The sequence below is a fragment of the Pneumocystis carinii genome, assembly GCF_001477545.1.
Source record: "Pneumocystis carinii B80 chromosome Unknown supercont1.4, whole genome shotgun sequence".
Classification (NCBI taxonomy): Eukaryota; Fungi; Ascomycota; class Pneumocystomycetes; order Pneumocystales; family Pneumocystaceae; genus Pneumocystis; species Pneumocystis carinii.
Window position 1 is genome coordinate 222840 of NW_017264716.1, and position 13737 is coordinate 236576.

At 30.7% G+C, this 13737-nt stretch overlaps 5 protein-coding genes across 5 annotated transcripts; 2 read left to right on the plus strand and 3 right to left on the minus strand.

Annotated features, from left to right (window-relative positions):
• Window positions 1–13: 13 nt before the first annotated feature.
• T552_00966 (hypothetical protein) lies at window positions 14–4336 on the minus strand. Its single transcript, XM_018369561.1, has 19 exons — window positions 4281–4336; window positions 4114–4219; window positions 3919–4063; window positions 3711–3868; window positions 3475–3661; window positions 3317–3425; window positions 2945–3269; window positions 2686–2900; window positions 2539–2636; window positions 2193–2494; window positions 1819–2151; window positions 1484–1776; window positions 1331–1440; window positions 1126–1285; window positions 821–1078; window positions 457–771; window positions 283–412; window positions 98–232; window positions 14–40 (listed from the first exon to the last, which is right to left on the minus strand). The coding sequence occupies exons 1-18, from the start codon at window positions 4290–4292 to the stop codon at window positions 117–119; spliced, it is 3372 nt and encodes a 1123-aa protein (XP_018226746.1). The 5' UTR covers window positions 4293–4336; the 3' UTR covers window positions 14–40; window positions 98–116.
• Window positions 4337–4661: 325 nt separating this feature from the next.
• T552_00967 (hypothetical protein) lies at window positions 4662–6600 on the plus strand. Its single transcript, XM_018369562.1, has 4 exons — window positions 4662–4743; window positions 4794–6128; window positions 6174–6522; window positions 6568–6600. The coding sequence occupies exons 1-3, from the start codon at window positions 4706–4708 to the stop codon at window positions 6493–6495; spliced, it is 1695 nt and encodes a 564-aa protein (XP_018226747.1). The 5' UTR covers window positions 4662–4705; the 3' UTR covers window positions 6496–6522; window positions 6568–6600.
• Window positions 6564–8235, minus strand: T552_00968 (hypothetical protein). Its single transcript, XM_018369563.1, has 6 exons — window positions 7956–8235; window positions 7370–7481; window positions 7284–7320; window positions 7143–7232; window positions 7025–7092; window positions 6564–6974 (listed from the first exon to the last, which is right to left on the minus strand). Exons 1-6 carry the CDS (start codon window positions 8196–8198, stop codon window positions 6610–6612), a joined length of 915 nt encoding a protein of 304 aa, XP_018226748.1. The 5' UTR covers window positions 8199–8235; the 3' UTR covers window positions 6564–6609.
• Window positions 8236–8384: 149 nt separating this feature from the next.
• On the minus strand, window positions 8385–10072 carry T552_00969 (hypothetical protein). The gene is made up of 10 exons (XM_018369564.1): window positions 9971–10072; window positions 9871–9920; window positions 9669–9809; window positions 9295–9620; window positions 9156–9251; window positions 8909–9109; window positions 8715–8857; window positions 8652–8667; window positions 8549–8601; window positions 8385–8499 (listed from the first exon to the last, which is right to left on the minus strand). Exons 1-10 carry the CDS (start codon window positions 10027–10029, stop codon window positions 8430–8432), a joined length of 1155 nt encoding a protein of 384 aa, XP_018226749.1. The 5' UTR covers window positions 10030–10072; the 3' UTR covers window positions 8385–8429.
• A 10-nt stretch (window positions 10073–10082) lies between these two features.
• On the plus strand, window positions 10083–13157 carry T552_00970 (hypothetical protein). The gene is made up of 8 exons (XM_018369565.1): window positions 10083–10134; window positions 10186–10295; window positions 10343–10437; window positions 10494–10743; window positions 10801–10936; window positions 10980–11245; window positions 11291–12907; window positions 12955–13157. Exons 1-8 carry the CDS (start codon window positions 10117–10119, stop codon window positions 13109–13111), a joined length of 2649 nt encoding a protein of 882 aa, XP_018226750.1. The 5' UTR covers window positions 10083–10116; the 3' UTR covers window positions 13112–13157.
• The last annotated feature ends 580 nt before the right edge of the window (window positions 13158–13737 follow it).

Sequence of the window (13737 nt, forward strand, 5' to 3'; positions counted from 1 at the left end):
TTGTTCCCTTTTTTTTGTTGGAGTAGTGTTGCATGTGTTTCTTTATATATAAAAGTTAAAGATTAAATAATATATAATTTAAAAAAGATCTAAAAACCTTTTTGGATAACTTTAAGTTAACCTTTTATAAAGATTGCTTTTTCGCAATGTCTTCCAGTTCTGACAGTTTTATCCAGATGGTCTAGTCCAAGTAAATCATCAGAATTTTTTAAGATGTCATATATAATATCATCTATAAGATGTTATTTTGTGAATTTTATAAATATGTATTAAATTTATTACCGTCTTCCAAATAATGTGGCTTTGCGAATGACGTTTGTTGTATTACGGCATACTTAACTTTACTCATGTCTTTTTCTTTCATACCTGTGCGTTTTAAGAGTCTTGCTTTTGTTTCATTAAATTTTTCATTCTATTAAGAATAAGATAAAAATGAAAGTTAAAAAAAAAAATTACAGGTTTGATAATAAATCGAAATGGAATTCCATGTGATCTCGCCGGTTCTTTTTGAAAATGGTAAACATTTACATATTGATCATCTTTTTCCAAATTAAGTTCGTCTTCAGGTATCATTTCTGCATATAAAAGAAGAAAATCTTGTAATGAAGCAATGGGATATGATAAATCAAAATCCTTATAGACTCTGTTTAAATGAGCGCCGAATATATGAAAACGGTCTATAAGATCGGAAGATATGTTTAATTTTTGTATCAAAGCCTGAACGACATCTTTTAATGTTCCGGTTTTAGGAACAAGTACTTCTATTAATTCCTAATTGCATGTTATTCTTTACTAATCCGATCATATAGGTTTAATATACTTCTCTTGTTATACCATCTGGTAACCATCCAATCTTCAATGTTCGTTTAGTTTCCAATTCACTAAGGCTTATTTCTAATACTTCATAAAACAATGTGTTCAATGGAGACTGTAAATATGCTGGTTGAAGAATGTTTTGTAAAGCTAAAGAAGGAACTCTTTTTACTGTAAATTTAGGCATTTGAGTAGAAGAATTGATTGTTGTAAAGCGGATATGTGTCGATGGAACATTTAAACGTTCTCCTACTTTAAAAGAAAGCTAAATTATTAACGTTTATTTATCAATAAAAATTATGATATTATTACCACGTCATATGTTGTCTTTCTACTTAATACTAAGTCAAATTCTTCCGTTACATCTTGGTCAAGATATCTGGGTTTAAATGATACAGTTATTTTATTTAACATGAAATCGTAATATTCAATAGCTGATCCATAGCCTCCATCAGATATAATTTCTTCCACCCTATTATTGTTAGGTATAAAAGAATACATATTCTTTTAATATTACTCTTCTTCAGAAATAACTTTTTGAAAACAAATAATATCTCCATCTTGTATTTCTGCTTGATAAAATGTTTGTTTTAATTTCATCATTTCAATCATAGTTGGTTTGATTTCCTATATATAAGATTAAACAATTGCTAAAAATACAGAAATATACTTCATAAAGCTGAATTAATGTTGTAGAAGGCCAATCCATTAAAGAACAAATAATAGATACAAGCGTTCCGATTTTATCATGCTTATTAATATAAATATGTGAAACTCCGTGCAATAGTTGTTTTTTAATATCAAAATGCTTTAAAAATATCAGAATTTTTGTATTGTTTCCTAGTGTTTCTAAAGAATTCCATGATTCTAATAAAGTATCACATGAATCTACAGAAAATAGCTCCATATATAACAATAAATCTCCTCTACGAGGAAGCATCTTATCCCTAATCATTTCCAATGCTTGAAGAGTCAGAAAAGTTATAAATAAAAGCTAATAAATACTTAATGTTGGATCATTCTCAGGAACAGGTGTATCCGGTCTAATAGTCTTGTTCTGGCGATTTACCATTACCCAAAATTTAATATTTTTTGAATCTATCCCATGATTTTCGGCTATTTGTGTTTTAAAATTTATAAATAATGTTTCCTTAAGGATTTTATGTGTAGAAAATAAGCAAACCGGAGGATCTCTTTCTTCTATATTTGAAAGATCAAACCCTTGATGTGCTTTAAAATCTTCATCTGTAACTATTTTTACATAAAGATACAAATGCATTTCTTCTCGTTCTTTTCTTCGTGCTTCTAAAGCAGCTTTTTCTGATTCCAATCTTTTACCTATCTAATATTAATATTTCTTTGAATCTTAGAATACATACGAAGGTGTGAAGGTATATCTGATTCTACAACAGGTTTCAATATTTCGTCCAGTTCATTTTCACGAAAATAAATTAACATATATGCATTCGTATATCTTTTTAAAGAGGAATTACGAGAATATGGGTTCTTTATATAGTTATTTGTAAGCGAGATATCTCCTCCAAAATTCTCATCAAGAACTTCTTTGAGAGTTGCTTTTGTTACTCTATCATCATCAAATTTATACCAATGGCCTTTTTTTTCTGGTTTAAGTAAAGCATAATAATGCCCTCCATGTAAATCACCACTGTGTACAAGAACTCTTTTAAATATTAATACAATTACGGCCCATAAAATATGATATACCCATGTAGTTTATATATATGTGGTTCTGATTTATTGGCATCATCAGACAAAAACTCTTCGAGATCTATTTCTAATGGAAATTCATGATGATCATTAATCTTTAGAATGTTAAAAATATAAAAAAAAATGCGTTTCAACCATGATTACCTTAACCATTGTATCGCGTTGAAGATCATATTCAAATCTTTTCAATTGCAAATGTAAAACTGGTGGAAATGATTGAAAGATAACACCCTTTTTTGCATCCTGAAGTCCATAACCTTCTGCAAAATACTTATTATCGCCATCCAACGTTTCAACCTGAATGTAATCCCGAAATGATTCTCTAAGAGTCCTCATTCCTTTAACATTAAGCTGGATATCTGAAAACATGGTAAATACACTATCAAAAATTACAGTTAAATACCCCAAAAGTCTTCGCTTCGGGATGATTCATAATCGACATTTACGCATTTAATATAACTTTTCATTTTTCCTACAAAAAGCTTGCTAAGAGCATTTTCCGCCTCAGAATTTTTCATTTTTCCTTCTAAATTATCCTGCAAAACTCTATTAAATTCTTGGATATCATGTTGCATAAATGAATCTAATGTATCCCATCCGAATGAACGAGTTAATTCAATGGTACTTACGGGTTCTGAAGATGTTTGTAAAAGGTAAAAAAGCCTTTGAAGCGCCAATGCAATACTATCATTGGGTTCATCTTTTTCTGTGGGTATCATGTATACAGCCTATTATAAAATTAATCAATCACTAAATACTTCTTTTTAGTCTTTACAAGCCGAAAAAAATTCGTAAAATAAAGGGATTGTAAAAGTGAATTCATATAACAGGTAGCCCCCTGGTTTTTAAGACCTACGTAACCTGTTTCCTTCCTTGAATTATAACTTTATTCATAAATTAGTAATTTCTCGTTTCCATTTATCATTTTTTTACTTTATAAAACTATGCCACAAAATTCCTGTCGAATCCTTAACAATTCGAAGATATACTGTTATTGATGTTTCGTCATTTTCAATAATAGAATGATTTCGATCTTCAAATCTCATCATTAATTTACGCAGATCATAAAAACGTGAAAATCCCCAATCCGATTCCTCCGGAATAAATCGATGTGTAGCATCTTAATATACGTCAATCACTTTCTCCTCAATTTTTCTTTTAAATAATACAATGATGCGTCCATACTGATGGATCATTCTTATTCCACATAACTATACAAAATTGTGCACAACAATACCAATTAGCCGATCGATCCAATGGCTGGCATTCTAAATATATAGAAAATTGATCACTCTGATAATTTCCATACGGAAAAACAAGTATCCTCCTTCATATTTATCATCAGTTTTTACTTTTTTAAAAAATATCTTATTCCACCAATTAAAATTCCCATTAACAAACTCAGGACTATACGCCTTTCTACCAAGTCCTTGCCAGCTCTCAACATGCCATGTAAAATACGTCTCACTTATCGTTTCAAGATCCGGTAATATAGGTAAAAGTTTCCCCGCCATTTTATCAACTAGATCATTTCCCTTCAATTACACTTATTAATTCCCATTAAAAACGTACATTCATTAGCTTTTAGCCCTTTATCCTCCTGATCTACTTCCATCGCCTGTCCATAACTTCGTACTGCAATATTTCCCGGATTTCCCTGTAGACGCTCATTCCCCTCCTAAAAAAACATATTTATTAGTTTATTATTAAGCAATAATAATTCCTGTCTTATTTCTTACCGAGTCGTTCATATTTTCCTTGTAAAACAGCTGTTTCTGAGATTTTTCTGCTCCGCTTTTTCGTCAGATTTGAGAGGTTCGAACGAGGCAGCTTTTTGGGCTTTTCGGGGAGGAAGAGGAGTCGATAAAGGAGAAAAGAGGATAAAGAAGAAGAAATAGATAGAATTTGTGATGAATGAATAGGTTAAGATATAAGATAAGGGTTAAGAAGGGTATTTATGTTTTTTTTTTTTTTTTTTGAAAAAAAAGGGAATTTTTCAAGAAAAAGAAGAAAATAAGTATTTTTATAATGTTTTTAAGGTATTTAAGGGTTTTTTTTAGGTTAATTCTAAGTTTTTTTGAGATTTTTTGGGATTTTTAGGCCAAGATTTATATAGTCGTATTTTTCTCTGCCCGTCGAGACGATAGATATAGACGACATAAAAATGGAGGTAGCTTATCCTCCGGTTTTTGGGTTAGAAACGTGAGTTTTTTTGTTTAATTAATGTTTTAAATTGAATCTAATGAATGTAGACGTCTGAATGGCGAAAAAACGGCGTTGAAAGAGGCATTTTTGAGCTCAAACGGAGAAAATAAAGTGATGAATGAAAGAGGATTAATATCGGCGAAAATACCGCCTTACGGACAAAGAAAAGGATGGATTCCTAAGAGAATGGAGGATTTTGAGGATGGGGGCGCTTTTCCGGAGATTTTAGTGGCACAATATCCCCTACAAATGGGATTAAAGAAAATGACAGCAGGAGCAGCATTAGCGATTCAGGTGGATGCAGAAGGCAATATAAGATATGATGCGATTGCAAGACAAGGGCATGATCCGGATAGAATAGTTCATTCATCATTTAAGAGCTTAATTCCATTGAGACAAAGAGCAGATATTGGAGAAATATCGTTAGAACGACCATCTATTGAAGAGGTAGAAGCTACTACAGAAAGGACAAGACGTGCTCTAGAGAAGATTATAACGGGGCAGATTGCGGCATCTAAGCCGAAAACGATTCAGACGCAAGAAAAACATGAACCGACATTTGTTCGATATACACCGTGTAATCAAATGGGAGAGACGGCAGATGTAGTTCATCGTCAACGAATTATTAAAATGGTAGAGATGCCGCAAGATCCGATGGAGCCGTTAAAATTTAGACATAAAAAAATTCCTAGAGGGCCGCCATCACCACCGGCGCCGGTGATGCATTCTCCCCCGAGAAAATTAACGGCAAAAGAGCAGCAAGAATGGGTGATTCCGCCTAGTATTTCAAATTGGAAAAATGCTAAAGGTTATACGATACCCCTTGATAAACGATTAATAGCAGATGGTCGTGGTATGATGGATGTTCAAATTAATGATAATTTTTCAAAATTATCTGAAGCACTTTATGCAGCAGATAGACATGCTAGAGAAGAAGTTAGAAAGAGAGCGCAATTGCAACATAAGATTGCTCAAAAAGAAAAAGATGCTAAGAAAGAACATCTTCAAGAGCTTGCGAGAAAAGTAAGAGAAGAGCGTCATATGTCACAACAAAAGGATCCAAGTAATGCATCGGAAGCTACACAATCTGATGAGGATGAAAATTCAGAAGATGAAAGAGCAGCTAAAGAGCGAGAAAACCTTCGTAGAGAACGTCGAAGGGATGTAGAACGACAAATGCGTATGTCTCGTATGGGTGCAGAACAACGTCTTAAAGTGATGGCTCGTGAACAAAATAGAGATATATCTGAAAAGATTGCACTTGGTCTGGCTAAACCAACACTGTCTAAAGATAGTCTTTTTGATAATCGACTCTTTAACCAAACTGCTGGATTGGATTCAGGATTTAAAGATGACGATACTTATAATATATATGATAAACCGTAATATTTTTTAATATTTTAAATTTTTATTTAATCTATTTTTAGGTTATTTGCTACTGCAGCAGCAGTACAATCTATATACAGGCCTAAGGCGAATGATATTGATGAGAACCCTGATGAAGAATTAAATCGTGTTACCCGTGAAAGCAGATTTGAAGTCCTTGGAAAAGCTACCCATGGATTTAAAGGTGCAGATTTGGCTGAGCCAAGAGATGGTCCAGTACAATTTGAGAAAGAAGCAGATCCATTTGGAATTGATGCCTTTATTGCTAGTGCAGCAGCAAATGCTTATGCAAAAAGGAATCTTGGTCTAGATACAAGTACAACAAAAAATTCGAAAAAAACAAAATTAGAAGACAATCAATAGAAAAGGGTCAAAAGCTAGGTTATAAAGGTAATTTGTCTACGATTAGTTTATTTCCAATAATGATGTATATAGTTATGAATAATATGTTTGTTTGTATATATGATATTTTTTTAATTATGGCATTCCCCATACAGTAATCTCTCCGTTTACTCCACAACTAAGCATTTGATCTTTTTTTGGGTGAAACGCGACACAACTGACACATGATCTTTGTGAATTTTCCGGTGCAAATCGTAATTGATGAATTAGCTTTGCTTCTAAAAGATCCCATACACAAATGCGGCCATCTTCGCTTCCACTAATTACAACTTTATCCGATTGACCAAAACATGATTTTACTCTGTATTCTGAATTAACATGTCCCTTAAATGTTTGCAAAAGTCCGCCATTGCATTTATCAAGAAGACGAATTGTAGAATCAAGTGTCGAGATTAGCAAGCAATTGGCATCATTTGATTGTTCAACTGATGTTACTGGTTCTTTTGTTTTTTAGCAAAAAAAAAAATCTTTAAAAAAAAGATTGCCCTACGTCCAATCACATCTGTATACAATTGTCCTCTTCTTAGATCATACGTACGTACTCTTCCATCAACTGATCTAATTTCTTTTTTTAATTTATAATAAAAATACATCATCTCCCAGATTACCCTGTAATAATCTCATGATTTGCAATTAATACTGATGAAATACTATCTTTTCCATCTTCAAGCACTTGTATAGGTGTATGTGACAATGATCTAATTAAATAATATATTAAACCTTTTTTTACATATTATTTCAGATATTACCTGCAATCCCATAAACGAACAGATGAATCATAAGATCCTAAATTTCATTCATCAAATTATACATCATATTAACTTAATTTTTTTACCACTTGCAAGAACAGTTGCTTCTATATTAAAAGATACTGTATTTACACGAGAAAAATGTCCTGAAAACCTCTGTATTGTTCGTCCTGCTGTAACATCCCATAGAAAAACTTGCTACAAATCATTTTATAAGCCAAAAAAAATAAATAGGACTAGAATGCATATTCAGAATGAATATAAACCATATATATTCCATATAATTTCTCTTGCATACATCTATAACGCCTATAGTGTATATTTTTTTAGATTTATAATAATAAATCTTGAGTGATCATTAAACAATGTTGTTTATGCATTAAAGAATTGTCATAAACATGTTGAAAATCTCTTCAATTCCATATTTCAGGCTAAATGCCAACTTGTATAATCCATATATCTATTAGAATGTATTCATTTGAATTGTATGCGTCATGTATGCGTCATGTATGCGTATTATATGCATCATATATGCATCATATTTACGTATTATATGCGTATTATATGCGTATTATATGCGCATTATATGCGTCATATATGATGCATAATATTCTTTTCATTATTTTCTTACAGGTTTCCAACTGAATTCTAGTTCCCATATTCTATCTTTACCTTATCACCCCCACTACTTGCAAATTTCGTGCTATCATAAGAAACCGTAATATCTAATACTTCATAGCCATGTGCATGATATTCTTGAATTAACCCTCCAGTATGAGGGTTCCAAAGACGAACAAATCTATCATGGCTTCCTGTTAATGCATATTGACCTTTTGCATTATAAAGAATGACATTGGCAGGGAATTTTCCTGCAGGTGAAAGGACATGAACTTTTTTTGTAGGAAAAGTCAGCATATGAAAGCTGAAAAAAAAAACAGAAATAAATATATAAAAATATATAAAAAAAGAAATAATATGCTAAATAAATGTAAAGTAAATGTTTTGCATTTTTTAAAAAAAGTTATATAATATTTTTTTTATAAGTTGTTATAAACGTGTATTATAAAGAACAAAAGTGAATAAACAAAATGATAAAATAGATACACATGAAAGTGTTTCACATGAGCAGAAAATGGTATAATTTTATTATCGACGACGTCCGCTATTATTTTGAATAGCTTGCATATGTTCTAATTCAGCTTCGAGTTGTTTAATACTAATAAAATTAAATAAAAAATATAATAGAAAAATAAAATAAAATAAACCTAGTATGAGCAGTTTCAAGGTCTTTATTAAGACGATCTCTTTCTGAAATAAGCTATAAATAAAAGTTAAATTGTTTAAAAAGGGTTTAATAATAAAAATTACCCTTTGTTCCCATTGCCTAATTATTAATAAGAAATAAATATAAATAAACGCAGAAGTACTTACCTAAATCTTGCTTCTTCTATTTTAACTTGTTCTGTAAATCTTTTACGCAAAGCTTCTTCTTCTTCTCTAAATTTTGGGTTATCAAGTTTACGAGTTTTTGCTTCTCCAAATTTACGAATCTCCATTTGCTGTGCACGATATGCCTTGAATCAATGATTAGATGGAAGACAAGAAAATAACCTCAAAATATTTACTTCATAATGAACTTCTTCCGTTGTTTGAATAAGATCTAACATGTGTGTACGAATAAGAAGTGAACGTAATTTTTTAAAATCACAATGTTCATCATTTTCAACTTCTGCTACACCCCAACTATATTGTCTTCCTTTAACAACTCGACCATCCGGTGTTTGAACATCTCTGTCACTTCCAATTAATGCAAATGGCATAGCTGCCTAATCATCTTTTTAATAATACATAAATTTACTTTTTTACACCTACAATTAAATTCCTTGCATGTTCCGCCGCTGCCGGATCATCTTCCTCAACTATTGGTGTAAATATATTAATTTCTTGCGCTGCTATAACATCTCGAACCTATATATATTCGTTAAAACAAATAATTTAACCATATATCTACACGTCGCTTAAATTTTGCTAAATCCGCTTGTGTTAACGAATCCGCCTTTGCAATCACTGGAATAAGGTTCACACGTGTTCCTAACCGCTTCATCGCTTCCACATCAAGCGGTTTTAATGTATGTCCCGTAGGTCGAATAAAATAAAGACATGCGTGCACTCGAAGATCAATTTTCTCCGCTCTTCTCGGTTGTTGCTCTTGACGCATATACGATTCATGTTGATCATCAATAAATTCTATAATTGACTGCCATGCATCATTATTATTTACATAGTCCCCAAATCCCGGCGTATCAACAATCGTCAAATTCACTCTAAAAAATCTCTCTAAATCATTTTTATAAGTTCCTCCCCTATTACTACTCAATATTATACCCTCAATCTCTGCTTTCGTGATCTCAATTTCTACTGTTTGGTCTGTTTGTTTTCGAAACCGTTTTTTATTATTAGAATACCCTTTAATCGTCGTACTAAAAAGCGTATTAATCCATGTAGTCTTTCCAAGTCCTGATTCCCCTATAAACCCATATTCATCAGTATTTCCTCAATTTCTATCCTTTTTTTTCCGGAAAAAAACCTGCAAGCATCAATGTAAAGGTTGCTCCTCGTCTTGCTACAATCTTATGTCTAAAAACATTAGTTTATATAAATATCTTCATATAAAACTCTATAAATACCTCTGGTTAGGCAGATTAGAAATACCAATCCCATTGCGAGTCTCTTTATCCAACACCATTTTCTTGGTCGACGTCCGCTCAGTTCCTGGTTGTCCTGGCAGCGAGAGGTAGGAGAGAGCATCAACGTCCAAAAAATGTAAAAAAAAATGAAGTCAGAATTTAAGGTAAATATGAGGTTTAAAGAGTATAAATATAAGAATCTAATGAGAATTAAGCTTTGTAATGTTATTGGATCTTTTTACCGGAACGGAAATGTGATTTTTACGGCGAAAAACGAGTTATTTAGTCCGGTAGGAAATCGAGTGACATTGTTTGATTTAGAGGGGTATGAAAGGGTTTTAAAAGGGTTATATGAAGTTATTTAAGAGTTAGGAATACATCGGTTACGTTTCCGTTTGAAAATTCGAGAAATATTGGTTGTATTGCATTGTCGCCGACGAGTACATTATTACTATCAGTTGATGAAGGTATTAAGGAGATAAATGATGAAAAAAATGAGATTTATAATGTTTATGAGTTAAAGATGGAAGAGGGATTTTGTTAAATGTTGTTAAAAGGGTGGTTTTGTATCATTTTAATTTTGGAAATAAAGTTGAAGATGTTAAATTTTCACCGTGTGGGAAATATTTTGGAGTAGCTATTGGAAATCATGTAGAAGTATGGAGATCGCCGAAATTAGGTGATGATTTGGAATTTTCTCCGTTTGTAAGGCATAGGGTGTATACGGGACATCATGATACAATAAAGACGATTACATGGTCGTCAGATTCAAGGTGATTAATGATGAATTGTTTATTTTTATGATATATTTTTAATATATTATTTTATAGATTTTTTTTGACAGCATCTAAGGATATTACGGCGAGATTGTATTCATTAGATCCAATGGAAAATTTTACACCGATGACATTTGCAGGTCATCGAGAAGCGCTTGTTGATGCATTTTTTTATTCAACCGAGAAAATGGTATATGTCAATGGGTATTTTTAAAAAAATACTTAGTTTATAGATATATACTGCTAGTAAGGATGGGGCACTTTTTTATTGGGAAAAATTATCACCTTCTGAAGAGATAGGATCAATGAAAGATCAAGATTTAAATAAAGATTTTAAATATAAATGGAATATTAAGAATAAGCATTATTTTAATCAGAATAATGCGAAAATGACATGTATTGCATTTCATCATAAGTCTAATTTGCTTGTTGCGGGGTTTACATCTGGTATTTTTGGTCTTTATGAGCTCCCGGAATTTAATATGATACATACTCTTAGGTAATTTTTTATTAGTTTATTTAAATTGTATTTTAAAAAGTAAAGCATTTCACAAAACGCTATTGATTTTATTTCTATCAATAAGACTGGGGAATGGATTGCTTTTTGTGGAAGGAAGCTTGGACAATTATTAGTTTGGGAATGGCAATCGGAATCTTATGTTCTTAAGCAGCAAGGGCATTTTGATATTATAACTGATGTTGTATATACACCTGATTCGCAAAGTATTGTTACATGTTCTGATGATGGAAAAATAAAATTATGGGATATACGTTCTGGATTTTGTTTGGTTACATTTGCAGAACATAAGTCAACTGTTACTGGTCTTGATTTTTCTAAATTTGGAAATGTTCTTTTTTCTTCAAGTTTAGATGGTTCAGTAAGAGCATGGGATTTAACTCGTTATAGAAACTTCCGTATTTTTGTTGCACCTACACGTATAGAATTTTCATGTTTAGCTGTTGAACCTAGTGGAGAAATTGTATCTGCGGGATCTCATGCTTCTTTTGATATATATATATGGTCTGTTCAGACAGGTCAACTTGTTGATCGTCTTTCTGGTCATGAAGGTCCAGTCTCTAGTTTATCCTTTTCAAATACAGGTGAAATCCTGGCTAGTGGAAGCTGGGATAAAACTGTTAGGCTTTGGGAAATATTTACCTCTAGACAATCTGTTGAATTACTTCAATTGCAATCAGATGTTTTGGCAGTTGCATTTCGTCCAGATGGAAAATATATATGTGTTTCAACTTTGGATGGACAATTAACGTTTTGGGATGTGGATAAAGGAAATCAGGTCAATATTATTGATGGAAAAAAGGATATATCGGGCGGTAGGAATATTGGAGATCAATTCTCTAGTGCAAATTCTTTTAGGAATAAATCATTTAAATGTATTTGTTATTCTCCTGATGGTCATATAGTCGTTGCAGGAGGTAATAGTAAGTATATTTGCATCTATGATATTGAAAGTTCTGTTCTTATCAAAAAAATTCAAACTTCAAAAAATTTATCTTTAGATGGAACTCAAGAGTTTCTTAATAGTAAGAATTTTACTGAAGCAGGCCCTCTTGAGCTCATCGATATTCATGATGATGATGATGATGATTTTCAAGATAAAGCAGATTATTCATTGCCTGGTGCTACAAAAAGTGATTTATCTGCTCGGAAATTTAGACCTGAAATCAGGACTCGTGCCTTAGGATTTTCTCCAAATGGAAGATCTTTTGCTGCTGCAACTACAGAAGGAACATTGATATATTCATTAGATGATTTACATCTTTTCGATCCATATTATTTAGATATAGAGATAACGCCTCAAACTATTAGAACTGTCTTATTAAAAAAAGATTATCTAAAAGCAATGATAATGGCATTCAGATTAAATGAACAATATATTATTCATGAAGTCTATGAATCTATACCATTCAATAATATAGAATTGATTTCACGAGAATTGCCTGTTATATATTTGGATAAGTTATTGAAATTTATATCTATAATTACCGAAAGTTCTCCACATATTGAATTTCATTTATTTTGGATTGAAGCACTTTTTACTCATCATGGTAAATATATAAAATCTCGTAATCAGGATTTTATAAAAGAAATAAGAGCAATTCAAAAATATCTTATTTATATTCAGCATGATATTATTAAAATGTTAGTTTTTCTTAAAAAAAAAAAAGAATTTTCTAATATCATTTTAGATCTGATGAAAATAAGTATTTTGTTGAATATATTTTAAACAGAAAAAATATAAATTATCAAACAACCTCATTGCCTAAAAAAAGTGATGAAATACACATGAAAGATGTTTTTAATGATATTCAATCAACAACTAATCATATAAATAATGAAAAATAGGTTATCATGCTTTTTATTGTTTATTTTACAAATTATTAAGAGATTTGCAAATATTTATTTTAATTATCATTATATAAAAAAATAATTATATCTGGTATATTTTCTAAATAATTCTAATAACTAATATTTATTATAATTTACTGGATAAATTTTTATTTAACATTATTTTTTAAATACTCAATTTTGGTACTAAAAATTAATAAACTATTCCTTTATTTTAATAAATATTATATATTAATTCTCTTCTAAATTTTTAATATAAAACAATTCATTTATTCTACAATTCATTTATTCTACAATTCATTTATTCTATAATAAATATATCATTCTACAATATATATAACCCTGTCTTCCTTTCATATCTTATATTATCCTTATATATTTATTTATTAACTACCCTTCTAACCATTACGTAATAATAAAATATCATCTCATAACCCATTTATCTTCCACCAAAAAAATATTTCTTAATAAACTAATAAAATAAATAATTATTTCTAATTAAAATACAACAATTCTTTATATATTTAATCTTTTTAAAACAATTCTTAAACTTCTTCTTATATATATAAAAGATAACCTTATAAATTAAATATAAACATAATCTACAAATAATATTTACATAT

Bases quoted from the DNA above. Each gene is read 5' to 3' on its own strand.
- T552_00967 (XM_018369562.1), top strand. From the start codon at position 4,706: ATGGAGGTAGCTTATCCTCCGGTTTTTGGGTTAGAAAC. The intron at 4,744-4,793 runs GTGAGTTTTTTT...TAATGAATGTAG, and splicing joins CCGGTTTTTGGGTTAGAAAC to ACGTCTGAATGGCGAAAAAA. The intron at 6,129-6,173 runs GTAATATTTTTT...ATCTATTTTTAG, and splicing joins TATAATATATATGATAAACC to GTTATTTGCTACTGCAGCAG.
- T552_00969 (XM_018369564.1), bottom strand. From the start codon at position 10,029: ATGGTGTTGGATAAAGAGACTCGCAATGGGATTGGTATTTCTAATCTG. The intron at 9,921-9,970 runs GTATTTATAGAG...TAATGTTTTTAG, and splicing joins TCTAATCTGCCTAACCAGAG to ACATAAGATTGTAGCAAGAC. The intron at 8,500-8,548 runs GTTTATTTTATT...TAATTTTATTAG, and splicing joins CTTGAAACTGCTCATACTAG to TATTAAACAACTCGAAGCTG.
- T552_00968 (XM_018369563.1), bottom strand. From the start codon at position 8,198: ATGCTGACTTTTCCTACAAAAAAAGTTCATGTCCTTTCACCTGCAGGA. The intron at 7,321-7,369 runs GTAAAAAAATTA...AATGAAATTTAG, and splicing joins AGCAACTGTTCTTGCAAGTG to GATCTTATGATTCATCTGTT. The intron at 7,233-7,283 runs GTAATATCTGAA...TTATTTAATTAG, and splicing joins GTTCGTTTATGGGATTGCAG to ATCATTGTCACATACACCTA.
- T552_00966 (XM_018369561.1), bottom strand. The intron at 3,869-3,918 runs GTGGAATAAGAT...ATAAATATGAAG, and splicing joins GTTAATGGGAATTTTAATTG to GAGGATACTTGTTTTTCCGT. The intron at 3,426-3,474 runs GTAAAAAAATGA...TTATGAATAAAG, and splicing joins TTGTGGCATAGTTTTATAAA to TTATAATTCAAGGAAGGAAA.
- T552_00970 (XM_018369565.1), top strand. The intron at 10,296-10,342 runs GTATGAAAGGGT...TTTAAGAGTTAG, and splicing joins ACATTGTTTGATTTAGAGGG to GAATACATCGGTTACGTTTC. The intron at 11,246-11,290 runs GTAATTTTTTAT...TAAAAAGTAAAG, and splicing joins AATATGATACATACTCTTAG to CATTTCACAAAACGCTATTG.